We start from the raw sequence: 16,220 nt of genomic DNA, 5'->3' as shown, positions 1-16,220 counted from the left end.
ATGGGTCCAGAGGATGGATGATACCTGTGTTGATTTCGTCGCATCATGGAGGAGGCAGCGGATGGAGGGTCGGAAGTTCAGGTTGCTGGGGAGAAGTGCGTGTTCCGTGTATTTCGTGCGTAAGGGGGAATGGAAGTCTGGTATTGATACTGTCTCGGAGTTACATTGATATCCTCAGGCACCGATTTGGCCGGCCCAGCGGGTGATTGTTGGACCTCGGGTCACGTCCATGTAGAGAAGGTATGGCGGCGGCTACGAATCGGAAAGATAACGAACGCTTCAGATCCCAGTCGGAGAATGTCCACAGACTCATACACTTTGCACCTTCTACAGTCCTTCAATCGTATGTCAACAGATCGCATCTTGCTACTCAGATCCTCAGCAAATAATTCGAACTTCTATCGTATGCATCGTCATTTGACTCCTCATGAACTACAATCCCAAGTACAAGACCTTCACCCGGCAAACCCACCCCGTTCCCACCCGACCGGGCCTTCCGACTATTCCCTACGTAGTCCCTCCAGATCGGTAAAATTCCTATCCAACAATGTACACGGACATATATCTGTACCAATCTAGAAAATCTACTGAACTGAGTCCCAAACACCTGTAACTCTCCCTCTCGACTTTCTATCTGGGACAGAGGAAGCCACAAGAATGTCCCCTCAAGCCGCCTACACACCCGAGCAAACACCGACGGTCGTCCGCGCCCGCAAACATCTCTCGGGAACGCGCGCCAAGCAGCTCCTCCGCGCGGCGGAGCGCGAATACAACGACCCCCCGCCGCCGCCGGGGCTGGGCGAGTGCTGTGGCAGCTCGTGTGACCCCTGCGTGAGGGATCTCTGGCGGGAGGAGCTGGCCGTTTGGCGCGAGAGATGGGGGGAGGCTGCTGAGGAGGGGTCTTCGAAGAAGAAAGACCAAGACGGGAAGGAGGAGGAGGAGGAGGGGAAGAGGAAGATGCCGGGGAGTTGGGAGTGGTGATTTGATTTACTTTTGTGGGTGTGGATTGGAATATCAACTGGTTTAGAGGGGCTGGCGTGGTTTAGGAGACCCTGGTTTTGGGCTGTCACTTGGTTTGTGATTCTTTGTTCTGGTTGATGCTATGTGACAGGTGATAACTAACTATAAAACAGACTGAGCATGAACCGAGCCGATGAAGCAATTCGCGGCAGACTATCTCCACTCACAGTGAGATGAAAACTCATTTACACTTCACTAACCTCACTCCCTGCCGGCACCCTGGCCTCATACTCTAACACCAACTTCACCTCCTTCCCAGGCGCCAACTTGACCACCCACTTGACCTCCCCGGCCTTTCCCAAATGCGCGGTCCCCTCCTTCATTGGCACATCGTCTCCTTCCCGAACCAGCCCCTTGGGCTCCAGGATCTGCACCTTCAACCGCTCATCGTCGCTGACGGGCACCTGATCGATAACCGCCACCTCGACGGCGTTGCTCCGCGTGTTCCTAACCCGACACGTCCGGCGGAACACCGCCGCCTCTTCCTTCTGGGAGAACAGACCCCCACTGCCTGTCGCGCGCCGCACCGTCGGCCGCCCGTACGTGACCTGGATCAGGGGGTCCACGCCCAGCGGCAAGGTGAACGATTTCTTCGGCCCGCAGCTCGGCAGGTCCGCGGTGCCCAGGAAGGTCCCGTCAATGGTGATGCCGACTTTCCCGCGAAGAAGACTCACGGATGAGGACGAGTTCTGGATTTTGGCCTGTAGGAAGGCGGCGGCGCGTTGCTTGGGGACGATGGTGTAAGATAGGGTGACGGAGTCGAGGTGGAGGTCGGCGAGGAGGTGGCGTCGAGCCACGAGGGATGGGATCACGGTGCGATGACCGGGCAGGTCGTATGTGGTTGTGAGGCCGTAATCTTGCTGGAAGGATTCTTGATGCTCCAGGTCTGGGATGGTTTTTGGTGGGGATGAAAAGGAGGGCTTGGGTTCTTCAGTGAGATTATTAACCTCGTCTGGAGCCCCGGATTGAGCGAATGGTTGCATGGATGTTGTCGCTGTACCCATCAGCGCCGTGGGCTGAGCTTGCGAAGGCCTGGAAACATTTCCAAACAGCCCTCCAGTCATGGTAGATCGTCCAAATCCGCCAGGTTGAGGACCACTGGTGCCGGTTGGCGGTGGGTTGGCTGGTGCGCCAAATGCAGGACCGCTTGTGGTGGTTGGTGGTAGGCCACCAAATAGAGCCCCCCCAGACTGCGGGGGCGGGGGTGGTGGTGGAGGGGCCGCTGCTTGTCCGAACAACCCGTCCTGAATTGGTTGCGGAGGAGCAGCTGGTGCAGCATACATACCAGAGGGTCTGGACGCAGCCGCTGCAACAACATTATTGGGCCCAAACACCGCTGGGTTCCGCGTCTGCTGCTGGCAAAGCGTCTTCTGGAGGGTCTGTACTGGCATAAGATGGCGTTGCTCAGGCTTGCTACGCAGAATATCCTCCCACGAGGTCTGCTCCTGGTTCTTATTGTTGTTGGCCGCTTGGACTATCAGCTGCCACACCTGGAGCGAGGGAATGCGCTCTCCCAGCCCGGAAAACGAGGCCTGCGAGGTGGACAGGGTTACGCGGGCATCGCGCCAGGTCTCCGAGCACGCATTACGAAACTCGGCGCGATAGACCATCTTGGCCGAGGAGGCAGGCGTGTTGATACTCAGATCATACCGTGGGACCCAGCTGGGTCCCGCGACGACATAACTCAACCGGAGCATGACGCTGTTGTCGCCTTGTTTCTTGCCCTCACCCTCATCACCTTCACCGTCAGCGAATGAGGCCTCGCCATCCAAATGAACCACCACCTCTCCCACCCTATTCTTCCGAAACGACTTCTGCTCCTTCTCGAGCCTATCCCTCCGCTCCTTTCTCTGCATCTTCTCTTTCTTGCGGGCCTGCCTCTCCTTCTCCCTGGCTGCCTCCTGCTTCCTCTTCTCCTTGAAAACCCTCTTCTCCACCTTCTGCACCTTGCCCTTCAACCTCGCCACTTCTTCCTCTGCCTCCTCCACCTCCACAACGGCACGATAATGCCTCTCCCCTTCCTCCTTGCCCCGCGCATTAAACAGATCCATAAACTCTCCGACCTTCCACACTTCAACCGGTTGCTGCGGCTGCGGCTGCGGTCTCCCAAACCCGGCTCCACCCGTCGGAAAAACCGACCCCCTCTTCTGCTCCTGCAAGAAATCTATCAAACTGCCCGCGACATCCCGCCGGATCCCCGCCAATGCCGCCTTCTCCTTCGCCGTGCGCAGCTCCGCCCTCACGAGTCGAAGCTCCTCGGGTTCGTCGCCTGCCTCGTCATCCTCGGATGACGACGAATCACTACTACTTTCATCTTGTTCTGCTTCGTTCGCCTCCAGAGCATAAAGCCGCGACTTGACAATCTCTGTCTGGAAATCCGTTACGCAGGCGGGACCCGAGCCCTCGATGCGGATCGAATCGAAATCCGTGAGGGGGTCGAGGCCGTGGATCGTTAGGGTGTTGGGGCCGGGCTTTTTTCCCCCGCCTCCCCGTTAGTTTATATGAATCATAGTTGGACACAAGGGATGAGACGAGACTTACGTGGATCGTAACGGGGATTTCGCGGACGATGGTGGCGCGGGTTGGCTGGAAAGTGACGGTTTTGGTGGGGAGGGAGGTGAGGAGGATCTCGGTTGTGTTGTCCGTGGTGGTGGTATGGTCGGGCATCTTGCTCGGCTTCTTTTTATTGTTCAAGTAAAAAAAAAAGAAAAAAGAGGATTTCCGCTTAGTCGATCTAAACGATGGAGCGGAGAGAGAGAGGATATATGAATGGATAGGAAAGAGATGATGGTGACCAGGACGTAGGTTGAATACTCTGTACCGTACTTATACTCCGCACCGCAGCCCCTAACAGGTAACACATCAGGCAGCATGGAGTCGCTCTAAGCTGCGCCTTGTATCGTGACAAACATGATTGGTGCAACGGCTCCTCGCTTATAAATCCAATGACTAGCGCGGCTCTGATTTTATTCTCATTGGCTGTGTGAGTCATTTGTTAGCCTCAAATCGAACTATTGGGGCTTAGCATCGCGACTAGAGCCGCTAACTTAACTACTACTAAAAGGCTACAGGATTGCCCGTTCCGGACGATATGACTACTACTCTCCCTTACAAACTTCATTCTATTGTTACGGACAGGTCATATCTCACAGGTCCCTTGATGGATTTGGATCAGTGAAAGCCATTTCTGTATCATCCATTCGACAATACTCTTACGGACTTGAATGATGACTCTGGTCATGATCGCAGTGAGGGGGATATATTCCGTCCCGAAACACGTGTTGTCATCGTCTTGTCTTAGTAAAGAACCCTAAGACGAGAAGGTACGATACCTTGTGTAGGGCTTGGGCCCTTAAGGACTAAAGAAAACAGAATACTCGGCTCCCTTCGTGCGATCTAGTTTCCAGGCTGTCGTCGCTTCAGCCGAATTCTGCATTCGGTATTCTTGACAAAGAATCTTTCGCGGCAAGCTGTCGGGTCGGTCTGGGTCCTCGTCATATTGTATTAGTTTGTAGAGCGTAGCGAAGCATCCCCATCCACACAAAGCTCTTGTGTAAAATGTCAGAAATGTCGGGGGAGAAAAACGAGCGACAAACGCCACAGAGCAGGGAGGGGAGAAGACAGCGGTGACGTGCTTCCGGCCGATGCAGACACGCGATCCGATCGAGAAAGGGATGAAGGTGAAGTTCTCCATCATGGTCGAAGGTGTCGTCTTGCAACCACCATTTGTAAGGAAGCCTCAATGGGCTCTAGGAAGGTAAGGCGGCGGTCACTTCAACAGCATAGTCGGGCGGATGTTCGCACCTTAAACACTGGTGATGGACGTTGAGCGCATTAACACTAATCAAGAGCTGCTGTTCACCAGCAGATCCTCTCGGAAAGGCTTAATCAGAATAGAATTGAAGGCTAAGCATACCTCCGGAGACGGACTAGGCGCTTCAAAGTCAATCACGGATAACTCAGCCTCGTTGGTTTGATATCCCACCACAGTCTCATAGCACCTGGGTACTGAGCCTAAATAGCAAGATCCTCCTCGCATCGACGGATCTGTCACCTTCGTCGAAATGTCAAACCAATCACGATAATCCACCTTTAAGGCTGGACGTGTTACTCGGTACGTGTTGACAGGGGTTCACCTGAAGCCACCCAATCAGACCCTCTCGTCAGTCGAGATGTCAAAAATATCACGAAAATCCACTTTCAGGGCTGCAGGACTCCAGATGTGTTGTATGGTACGCGTCGAAGAGGATGCACGTGGGCTTGATTATCTCTGGGTCTCTATCTGTGAGGAGTTGTGGATTTATGAAAGCTTGCCTTTCTTTCAACCGAGATGTTCTTGTCATCCTTCCGCACTACCTAGACTACAATGAGTCGATTTCTAATATCAATGGAGGAATTCCTGTCCTGCAGTTAATGATGACCTTGAACCACGGAGACTACCAAGATGACTGACCTTGCTGGCGTGCATTCCAAAAATCCCAGTCGAGGCGAATGAAGCGCCAGAATATTGTGATATCGAGCAAGGACGCCTTGGGATGGGTTTCCCTGGATACGCGGCTAAGGCTCAGGAACCGGGGGCGGGGCGGATCTTATTCCCCGCTATTCGTCGCCGCGGCACCCCACCCGTTACCGTGGAGGGGCGGCCACAGCGACGAGTAGTGCGTTCACCATGCAAAGTGATCTTGGATGCTTGAAAGTATGTACTTCATAAACTTTCCGCTCTCTCCCCGGTCTCGGTTTCCGCTAACCAACGCACTGACAACCTCGGGACAGTGGTTCAACGGCGATGGCAATGTGTCCGCCTTTCGCGTCAAGGACGGCAAGATCTATGTTGTACGGTACTATGACTATATCACACTAGAACTTTTGTAATAAGGGTACTAGTATTGCTTAGGGGGTTGTGTCAACCCGGTCAAGTCTTTTATCCTTGATTTACTGGTTTCTGAGTAGCTTGCAGCTTGCAGCGGACTGGTCCTATCCATTCCTTCTAGGATCAATAGCTGGTTGAGTCAATTGACCGGTCAGAGTTGTCAAGGTAGTATAGAGAGGAGGTGTTGTCGATGGCTCCGACATATTTTATCGAAAGAGTGTTGTCTATCCATCTATCGGTGCCGTCGCGCTTGTTGATGATCCCGTCATCCCCGAAGCCGTATTAATCGCCACTACTGCCTGACAATCCTGAACACGGTTGAATGTCTTGACGGCTAGCGTGGTGTGAGTATCAGTGAGTCAGGAGACTTGACCAATGATCAAATTATCCAACTCGAAAGAGATCGACTGTGACGGTCAGAGCGTGGCTCTCAGCCACGCGGAGAAGGTTCAGTTGCACCGTGGGATTGGTTTGCGATGCTTTCGAATGTCGAATCGGCATCTCTGCTGGATACGGTGGCGCAATCGCCGGATTATCCAGTTAGTATGGCACCATGTAGTTCGGCACTCCCGTCTCATTGAAACTCAGGAAGGCGAGATACTCCCCATCGGGAGAGAAAAACAATGCGAACCGATCCCCCAGGATTTCCTCCTCGTAAGCCCAGTCTGGCACACCATGGAAGTTATCAGGCCCACCATCCGAGATGATCACTGTGATGACCCCGTCAATCCAGGTGAACAGATTGTTTTCACGGACGAATGCAATCGTGTTGCCCACCGGGCTCCATTGAGCATTGAATATCAACGTCCTGGTCTGGAAAGAGAGGGCTAAGCTGCAATGACCGGATATCTTGGATGTAATAATCTGCTAAAGAAGAACGTCGGTATCTCTTCGTATGGTTGGTCTCCCAGAGGACTGCCGAGAGGTCGGGCTTGACTTGGTAGCTATATACCCCCGCAGGGACGTGGTCGGCTGCAACGAGGGTCTGTGTTTGCCTGGTAACAATGTTGGTGATCTTAAGACTGCCATCTTTCACCGATATCTGCGATGGCGAACTCGCCTTTCGCACGACGGTCTCGTTGAAAGTCAGACGCTTTGTGCCACCCCCGGTCGGAGGATAGGGATTGCGAGCAATGCCAAAGGCATGAACGAGGCCTACGATAAAGGAAAGAAGCCAGAGATGTTAGCAAAGTTGAGACTTGTCACAGCTTACTTTTACTCACCTTCATGACTGTGACCAAAGTTGGAAGAAGCAATTGATACGAAACGAAGGCACGTTCACGATGACCTTATTTAACAATCCAAGGGAGACCCCCGCGTACCTGCCGGGAAGGTGGCTGGAATTGCGGTCTTGCCTGACGTGATGAGATTTCACTCCGCTGCAGTCAAGTGCCTGTACGCCTTTTGCCATGGCTAGGTTGCTAGTAACGTTACAGTGCATTCGGCCCTTTTCTTCTTATTTTTCCTTCATAGCATCCAGTGTCGTTGCGGCTTATGCAAGTCGTATTCATAATAATCACTGTAACAGCGCGACCGGCTAGTCTGAAGGTGGGTAGTTGCTCAAATAGTGAAGTCGCGGACAAAAAATGTTTCTCATAACGGAACCAGTGAAGTATACTTGCCACCTGATGTGGATGATGGATGAGCGGCAGGTTTGACACTACAGAATTATCTTTCCTCTGTATTATATTATCTGTGTGATATTGACATCAAGAAGCATCATTGGTCTAGTGGTAGAATTCATCGTTGCCATCGATGAGGCCCGTGTTCGATTCACGGATGATGCACTCAGATTTCTCTTTTGCTTTTTGGTCTGGTCCGCGCCCGTCCGAAATACCTGTCCCCATTCAACATAATTGCCTCAACACACTCCAAATGAAAATAATAATTGCGATCCGACTCTTTCCTCTGCCGTTTGCAGTACGAGACATCCTTCTGCAGCGCTTTCCCCTACTTCCCCGGAAGCAATAATCTAGAACACCGAATGATAGGTGAAACAGTGAGCTGCCCTCCTGACTACCCAGACCCCAACCTTGATTCGTACCTCGTGCTTCATAGGATTGATACCGTCTGTTCCAGGTCCACGTACAGATCTACGCAGTCAAATCTTCCCGGCCTCTGCTCCTAAAGATATAAGGTTTACCACGTACCTTGTAGATATCATGTCAAAATATAGTAATGATAAAAACTGAAAGGTTAAACTAAAAAAGTATGACACTACCTAGCAAAACCAGATCTAATCTATCCATGATCTCGAGCTGAAAAGACTTATACGCATCAGACCTCCATAAAAACGATCCTGTCCTGAGGACCTCCCAATAAAACTACATAGCATGCTAACCAGGCACACTGAAAATAAACCCCTTCAACGAAAGAGAAGAGCATGATACCAAAGAACAAGAGGGGATGGAAATACATCATCATACTATGTATACATCTTTGACCGCCATGTTACATACCGCCTATTCATAGAGTCAAAAACAACACCAATCCAACACAAGCGATAGACTGAGGGAAGAGTCATACCTGTCGTCTCGAGGCAAAATCATCATAGATGCCGCGCCAGATATCTCGCGCGCGACAGTCGTCAAAGTAGCCCGTCTGAGGGCTCAGATCACACCTTGGCTGATTCGCCTCGATGATACTTGTATTGGCCCGGAACCAAGGCTATATGCAGGAAAACCTCCCGTGAGTTGCTTTCTATATACCCTGGTATTCAGCTTACTCACCTTTGGGAGCGGCCAGTCAGAGAAATGCAGGAACTTTGTCTGATTGAAGACCTCGACCGGGTCCCAGGATTCCTGCGGATCGCCGAGATAGGCGATATGGTCTGTGGCGCGAAATTCGCCGGTCAGGAGGTAGTAAGGCCGGTGGGGGATGTTTCCCGCGCGGCCCTGGTACAGCTGGTTGACGATCTCCATGTCGAATTCGGTCGGCCCGGCGTTGGCGATCGCTTGTTGGATGCGGTGGAACTCGGACGCAGAGGGCTCGATCAATGCGATTAGGGTGCTCATCGTCCGGCTCGCGGGGCTGAGCCAGTATGCTCGGGGGAGGACTACGGGTGATGGTGGGAGCAGGAAGAGTTCGTCCAGGGACTGTGGGGCTATTGTGAGCGCTCCCTCCCCAGCCATAATCTGGGGGTTCCGGTATAAATAGATCACCCAAGCTTACCTGGAGAAGAGTCGAGTCGGAGTCCAGGCTCAGTACGCGATCGTACTGGGTTTGATTAAAAGCGAGAAGCTTGGTGTAGCTGTCTGCCCATGTCTCTGGGGCGCGCTTTCTGTCAGCTGTTGGAAAGGTCATAAGTGGGCTCGTTGGCTTACTGTCGGAAACGCCCTTTCGGTGCTGTAGCTCAACTGGGACCAGCTTGACCCCATACTCATCGCGGGCTTTGCGGAGCAACTTCGCAACCCTGGAGTTGTCATCGGTGGAGAAGTCCGATGGATACATTAACAGGCGATCCGCTCGACTGCCTAGGCGATGCAGGGTCTCAAACAACATCACTGAGTTGCAGAGATAGGCTCGGCTGGTGGCATACTGGGTATAAGCAAATCGGGACCAGTCGACCTCAAGAGTTGAGGTATAGGCACCAAGGGGAGTCAACTGGAACGAGGGGTGGATATCACTCAGGCAGAGCTGCCACAGAATTACGAAGATGAAGCAGCACACAAAGGCGGTCCGGACCGCTTTGAATGTTTTGACTTGCATTTCGGAGCTGCTTCCATCAGCGTTGTGGTTCGGAACTCAGGATGAACGCCTTGCCTTATACGAAGTCAAAGCCTTGGTGCAAAGGGAACAACAACTTGAAATTGGAAGGTTTCAGGGCTCACCAGCGCTGGGCGGCAACTCGACCTATTGGAGGGTCTCGAGTTCCAGGGTCTCTTTGATCCATCCCCGGTTCGGAAAAGCTGCGGCGTTCTAGCGTCATGTTAGATTTATTAGGGTTTCATCTATAGTACTATTTTGTCCATCGCAAGATTTTACGATTATAGATCTTCCTGCGAGGCGCGTAAATGCAGTTGATGAATGGCTACAAACTCACGGCATTTTAGAGCCTTGTCAACACAGTGCGGCTTTTGTGGCGTGGAAGCGCTTATCTTCACCATTCACACATGACAAGGACGGGGGCCGCAGGTTCGACTTCGCTCTTTACTCCCCTTACCCTAACTCCCCTCACTCTTTCCCCATAAGCAAAATGCTCAGTCGCCCACTTTTCTGTGAGATCGTACAGGCTCTTCTTGCGAGTCACTCCTTTCTATCCGTTCTTTCTGAACAAACGATCTTGCTCTAATGGTTCTCTCTGTCGTTCTTCTGGTAAGCATCTGGAGTTCTTCGATCTTTGTCCATGCTACGACCCCTTTCACCGTGCCATGGACGGGCAAGACGTACGGTCCAGATGGTCCCTGGCAAGCTGTCCAGGTCAAAGTTGGCAGCGACCGGCAGGAAATTGCTCTCTACCCTGGAGGAGCCTGGCAGAGCTACATCCTCCTCTCCTCGATCTGCTCCAATACTTCATTATCATCCTACTGCTATGCTAACCGGGCGGGTGTTTTCAACAAACTGACCTCCACCACATATGACGACACGGCTATCCGGCTGACCATCAATGATGGAACATGGGGACCGCTGCACTTTGGCGCTGCCACCGATAACCCCATCTACGGCACCGCCAAGTGGGCGCTCGATTCAATTGATAGCTCGGGCGTCGTGGCCCCAAACGTCAGTCTGAATGTGGTGGACCAGGGATACCAGATATACCCGGATGGGACTAACTACCCTCTGGAGCTGGGAGTCCTGTCTCTGGGGGCTCCCAGCCTACAACAGCAGTTCGCAAACCGGGGACAGCCTACCATAAATGGTACCTTCTTCGACAGCTACCTTTATACCTCTGGGACCGGCCAGGCCATCCCCTCCTACTCGTACGGGATGCATATCGGCACGCCCACATACAATCTCGCGGGATCCCTGCTGCTCGGCGGATACGATCAATCTCGTGTGCTGGGGGAAGTCTCGTCGCAGCCATATTCCGATGATGGAGGGTTCCCAATCAAGCTTCGCGACATCAGTCTCGGGGTGATCCGCGGGGGTTCACCATGGTTGTCCTCCTCGTCCTCAACGCGCAGCAGCAGCAGCAGCAGCAGCAGCAGCAGCAGCAGCAGCAGCAACAACAACAACAACAACCCAACAGGGCTTCTCGCCGCCGGCAACTCCTCTATCACCGCCAACGGAATAACCGTATACTCCAGCCCCGGGGACCCCTACATCTACCTCCCTCAAAGCACCTGCGACGCCATCGCCGCCCACCTCCCCGTCACCTATCAGAGCACCCACGGCCTCTACATCTGGAACACCTCCAGCCCCGCCTACTCCCAAATCACCACTTCCCCTAGCTACCTAGCCTTCACCTTCGCTAAGGATAACTCTAACCGCGCCAACATCACCATCAAGATCCCCTTCGCCGTGCTTAACCTCACCCTGACCCCACCCTTGGTCACCCAGCCAACCCCCTACTTCCCCTGCCGGGGCACTACCGCCGCCGGGGCCGTCTACGCCCTCGGCCGCGCCTTTCTGCAGGCTGCCTTCGTCGGCGTCAACTGGGGCGATAGTGGCAGTGGCACGGGCAACTGGTTCCTGGCGCAGGCGCCCGGTCCAAATCTGCAGACTCCGTCGACTACTGTCATCCAGCCCGAGGATACTACTGTCGTTGGGTCGGACAACAGTTGGGAGGATAGTTGGTCGGGGGTTTGGACGGCGCTCCCGGTTGCTTCTGCTGCCGCTTCCACGCTGACGACAAATACCACTACTACTGGAACTTCATCCTGTGAGAACTGTACTCCTGCGGCACTGTCCACCGGGGCCAGAGTCGGGATTGGCGTCGCCTGCGGCGTGGTTAGTGTGGGCGCGACCGCCCTGATTACGTTGTGGTGCTCCACTCGTCGTCATCGTCGTCAGGCTTCTTTTCCTGACGTGGGTAGTGCTGTTGGCGGCAAGGATTGGCCTGATTCGATGCAGGGTCAGAGCAGGGCGGGTTATGAGGCTACTTGTACTACTACTAGTGGTGGTGGAAGGCCAGCCGGTCGGTCGCTGGCTTACCCCCCTGTCGAGCTTGGTGCATATCGCAACGAGGGTCCGCATGAGATGGGATAGAGGTTGGAGTCCTGTTTAGATTAAGAGTCTCTAGGCAACTTTTCATGTAGATATGAATCTTATCTGCAACTATTCTTCATTTCTGAGGAGTCTACCCATGAAAGGGTGGGTGGGTGGCGCTAGGCACGGTCTGCAGGTGCCATTGTGACTCTCCTACGCCAGCGCCGAATCAAATCGTGGAGTCAGACTTGGTCATTGTTCAAGACCTTTGTTTGGTCTTCCGAATGGCAGTAGTGGATCACTGGGTTGGTTTCCTGCTTACACCCCTGTCCAGATCTTATCTTTTACAGGGAAAGAGGTCCGAGCACAGAAGCTTGTCAGGGACTCGGCTGATTGCCGAGCCATGGATCAGGGAGGGAAACAACCGCCCCCTCGGTTTGATGAATTACCGTACCACTGGGTTGCCACTGGGCAGGCGACTGCAGCATTTTGAATGGCTGCACCTTTTATTCCTCTGGACGGCAAATGCTCAGTCGAGTTATATTTGATAAACTTATGCATGATTTAAGTAGATGCTCGGACCAGGGGTTGGTCGTCATGCATATTTCAAAACCAGTTCCTCTGCGGGTGCTCGCATGTATACGATCTCGCGTCCATAACATCCCCACCCTGGTACATCGAAACAAGCGGCCAAGGACACAGCGATCTTGTCCGCCCATCCGCTGCCTGCGCAGATAGGGTCTCCGGAGCTACGCCACCTTCCACCCACTCGACAACCTGAGACAATGGGTCCACCGGCACGGGACCATCTCCCCCAGAGCAGTGATGCACGCCCGCGGCAGGGAAGAAGCGATAGAAGTCCCGCACCGCAGGGTCACGCTCCTGCACCTGACGGTAATAGTGCTCGGTTCCCTTGGGAAAGATCACCGGGTCGGCTAGACCATGCCACGTGATCATTTTCCCACCGGCTGACTTGAAGGCAGAGAGATCCGGGTCGTTGGTCCCGATGATCGGGTTGTATTCTGCAATGGAGCGGGAGAGGATGGCATCCAGATCCGCATGGTCGAGGGTGGAGAGGTCAAAGGCAGGATCCTGGAGGACATAGCGGCGGATCCAGTCGGAAGAGATGGCGAAGGGAGATCCCGTGCAGTTGGTTGGGGAGCTGCAGGTGGTGGCGGCGAGGCTGCCACCACCCACGGAGAGAGGAGCACCTCGCTCGAGACCATACCACTGGAAAGTGCCATTGGAAGAGCGCATTCCTGCCCAAATCAGCTTGACAGCTAGGGCCGCGGGCTTAGTAACTTTCACGCTGCCATGATTGCATGCGACGGTCTGGTTGACCAAGGTGAGAGGGTCAAAGTTGCAGAGGTTGGGAGCAGAGATCACACCGTCAGTGACACCGTCGAGGGAGTCGCAGGCGCTGACGGCGGCGGCAGTGATGGCGTCGGTCACGCACGTCGGCGGGTGTGTCTGAAGCTGGTTCATGACAAACTGCGGCCAGTACTCCGCTACAAGGAAAGTGGGCCAATTAATGGCAGGGGCGGCAGCCATAATTCCATTGTATGCCGTGGGATACCGCTGCGCAAGCATGAGTCCTTGTCGTCCGCCGGTAGAGCAACCGTTCCAATACGAGCGGTTTGGCCCATAGCCATAGAAGCTGTGGCTGATTTGTTTGCCTATGACGGCTGCGTCATTTAATGCAACGTAAGCGAAGTCGTCGAGAAGAGCCATATTAACATGGCCAGATGTATCAAGTGACCAGGCGGCTGAGTTCTGTGATACGAGGTCGTGGCCACCATCCGTGGCTACAACTGCATAGTTGAGGCCAACCGCTTCTGCTAGCACCGAGTCGTCTTGACGCATTGCATAGCCGCCACCCCCAGAGCCCTGAAGCCGACCGTTCCAGCTTGAGAGGGGAAGCCAGATAGTAGTGTGGATAGCGTCATTCTTTCCGGGATGGGTGTATGTGACAGTCACATTGCAGAAGCTCAATGTCGTTTTGCCATCATGGTAGCCGGTGACTGGAATAGCAGTCAAATGTAACAGCTGCCCACCAGGAATCGAGGGTTGGGCGATGCCGGCTACCGAGCAGTTCCCCGCATTTACTTCCGAAGCACCCAAAAGAGTAGCTGCAACGGCAGCCGAGGTTAAAGACCGGCAGGTGAGCAGAACCATGGTGAGGGCGAGGCACAGGACTGCGATAAGCGTCTGTTTCATTCCAGAAGCCGGGACAGACATCAGCGGTGCTTTATACCAGCCCCGGATTTGCAGGTTTCTCTTCGTTGGAGCCCCGTGTGGAAATTCAGGGAAGCATCTTGGTGGATCAGCGGCATCACACGCGGTCCATTCGAGCAACGACTGGATCGCTTGGATAAATATCCGCAGATACCAGTGTCCGTGCCATGGCGCGGGTAGCGGAGTGCTATCTGATACGTTCCCTGATTTGGCAAATTCCCTTGTTGTGGAGGGACTCAGAGTACAGATCGACATGTACGGCAGCTCGTTCGGGAGTTCGTAAGTGGAGCCGATCGGGACCCACTGCTGCTGAGCATATGGCACTGGAGCCCGCTAGGGGCTGCCCGGAGATCGTAATTCAAAACAGGGAACAGGAGGCTCTGATGACCTTGGATATTATGAGAGCCAGCAAGAGGATACCTGCGGAATTGATCTTATAGTGCTTGTGAGCAGCCGTCGTTCGTGTTGGAGGGATACATAAGCCCGGACGGGCTCTATGAGAGCAGGATACGCTTATCAGGAGCACATTTCATGTTCGCATTGCCGATCTATCATGAAGTAGACTCGAAAAGCAAATAGCGTGCCTCGGTTTGAGGTAAGTAACCGAGAAAGCTCTTGTTGTTTGCTAGGTATTCTCAGGTCATGGTATCGATCGCTGGATCGCTGATGATAGGCCAGCAGGATGAAGTCCGTTTGGTCAGAGCGATGATCTCGATTCTAGTCTCAGGGGCAGCTAGACTAAAATTCCAGAAGGACTGTCATGCAATGTCAAAATTCCATCTGGAAACGAACTCGTAAGGTGTCTGGGACGATCACGATGACTAGAAGTCATATTTATCAATTACATCGATCCTTGCTTCGTGTTGCGGTTAAGCTTCCGTCGATATAAGCGAAACAGGATTTCAGAATCAAGTCTCCGGAGAGACAGTGCTATAATGGCACAGTTGCTTCTTGTTCAACAAGCTTGGGGCCTGCTTGACGGTGGAAATGATCTGCATTTGCTTGGAATGGGTGCTTGCGCCGAACGGTGGGGAGGTGGATTGATGTAGCATTTGCATTTTAACCCCTCGGCCATCCAGCTGGTGAGGTCACGTGCACCAACGGACCTCACGCAGCGTAATGAATTCTAGAAGAAAAAAGGTTATTTGCGAGTACACTTCAATGCTTTCGCAAAGCATGAGGATACTAGCTAAGCTAGTTTGGTGGTGAGAAAAGAAACACCAGGGGCGTTGTATACTATGTAAGAGACAGTAAACTCTCAGACGGAAACCTAAGCTTCGGCGCGGAAGAATCCCGAGAGTCTCTAGTCCAGTGCTAGATCACATGACAGGAAGTCATGTACTCTGCGGTTCGAATCCGCGCGGGAGACTTTTCCAATTTAAAATGATGAGTTATTGTTTTGTTTCTCTGTCCGGAACCTTTCGCTTCCCCCCACTAATCAACTACGCTCATTTACGAAGTGGATAAATTTTCTTACTGCAAACGAGGCGACACGACCTATCTTGACTGCTGATTCCGCAGTGTTTAGTGCGAATCTCAAGCAATTGGCTCCTATCGGGGGGTCGAGCATGATCGAGATTCATGCCCCGCTCAGCGGCCTTGACCGCAATCAATTTACCTTGTGTTTAATCCGGTGTGATCGCCGAAATAAGTCCCCTCCCACTATCTGCACCTGGATTCGATGGTTCAAAAATTGGCTGTCACCAGTCTCTCAGGTGACAATGACAACAAGAGCATTGTTCCCCATGTCGATGATCGGCAAGCAGGTGGACCCGTGGGGTGTCTCTCCGCCCTCTGAACCTCTAATAAGACGAACCAAAGTGCAGCTTGGTGGGACAAAAGGTCAGCAACTGATACGTGGCTTGCAGTACTAAGTCTTTCAGCTCCGCAGAGCTAGACTAGGTGCTCGGCGAAGTCTGGAGCGGGGTTCATCGATGACTTAAAATGGCATTTCTGCCCCCTCATTTCTCCCCAACACCGGAAAAGCTCCTCCGTGACTCCCCCGCTT

General features: G+C 53.3%; 6 protein-coding genes and 1 non-coding gene across 7 annotated transcripts; 3 read left to right on the top strand and 4 right to left on the bottom strand.

Annotated features, from left to right (window-relative positions):
- The first annotated feature begins 544 nt into the window (after positions 1-544).
- On the top strand, positions 545-1,093 carry BO82DRAFT_133318 (uncharacterized protein). Its single transcript, XM_025629993.1, has one exon. It carries the CDS (start codon positions 658-660, stop codon positions 979-981), a length of 324 nt encoding a protein of 107 aa, XP_025489649.1. The 5' UTR covers positions 545-657; the 3' UTR covers positions 982-1,093.
- Positions 1,094-1,217: 124 nt separating this feature from the next.
- On the bottom strand, positions 1,218-3,660 carry BO82DRAFT_242041 (uncharacterized protein; the record flags this gene model as incomplete). The annotated part of the gene is made up of 4 exons (XM_025630796.1): positions 1,218-2,264; positions 2,355-3,110; positions 3,156-3,491; positions 3,562-3,660. Coding segments are annotated over 4 exons (2,238 nt in total), but the record flags the coding sequence as incomplete, so codon positions are not given.
- A 596-nt stretch (positions 3,661-4,256) lies between these two features.
- Positions 4,257-4,783, bottom strand: BO82DRAFT_133313 (uncharacterized protein). The gene has a single exon (XM_025629992.1). The coding sequence runs from the start codon at positions 4,715-4,717 to the stop codon at positions 4,373-4,375; it is 345 nt and encodes a 114-aa protein (XP_025489647.1). The 5' UTR covers positions 4,718-4,783; the 3' UTR covers positions 4,257-4,372.
- Positions 4,784-7,606: 2,823 nt separating this feature from the next.
- Positions 7,607-7,677, top strand: BO82DRAFT_t232. Its single transcript has one exon. It is a non-coding gene; the product is annotated as a tRNA-Gly (tRNA).
- Positions 7,678-8,112: 435 nt separating this feature from the next.
- On the bottom strand, positions 8,113-9,652 carry BO82DRAFT_356416 (nucleotide-diphospho-sugar transferase). The gene is made up of 5 exons (XM_025635720.1): positions 9,214-9,652; positions 9,062-9,156; positions 8,620-8,985; positions 8,417-8,557; positions 8,113-8,352 (listed from the first exon to the last, which is right to left on the bottom strand). Exons 1-5 carry the CDS (start codon positions 9,596-9,598, stop codon positions 8,311-8,313), a joined length of 1,029 nt encoding a protein of 342 aa, XP_025489646.1. The 5' UTR covers positions 9,599-9,652; the 3' UTR covers positions 8,113-8,310.
- A 446-nt stretch (positions 9,653-10,098) lies between these two features.
- On the top strand, positions 10,099-12,100 carry ap3 (putative aspartic-type endopeptidase). Its single transcript, XM_025635719.1, has one exon. The coding sequence runs from the start codon at positions 10,181-10,183 to the stop codon at positions 12,035-12,037; it is 1,857 nt and encodes a 618-aa protein (XP_025489645.1). The 5' UTR covers positions 10,099-10,180; the 3' UTR covers positions 12,038-12,100.
- Positions 12,101-12,532: 432 nt separating this feature from the next.
- Positions 12,533-14,666, bottom strand: BO82DRAFT_385136 (tannase and feruloyl esterase). The gene is made up of 2 exons (XM_025638155.1): positions 14,517-14,666; positions 12,533-14,172 (listed from the first exon to the last, which is right to left on the bottom strand). Exons 1-2 carry the CDS (start codon positions 14,527-14,529, stop codon positions 12,584-12,586), a joined length of 1,602 nt encoding a protein of 533 aa, XP_025489644.1. The 5' UTR covers positions 14,530-14,666; the 3' UTR covers positions 12,533-12,583.
- Between the last annotated feature and the right edge of the window lie 1,554 nt (positions 14,667-16,220).

The sequence above is a fragment of the Aspergillus uvarum genome, assembly GCF_003184745.1.
Source record: "Aspergillus uvarum CBS 121591 unplaced genomic scaffold BO82scaffold_46, whole genome shotgun sequence".
In the NCBI taxonomy this organism is placed as follows: domain Eukaryota; kingdom Fungi; phylum Ascomycota; class Eurotiomycetes; order Eurotiales; family Aspergillaceae; genus Aspergillus; species Aspergillus uvarum.
This window is presented reverse-complemented; position numbering and strand designations above follow the sequence as displayed.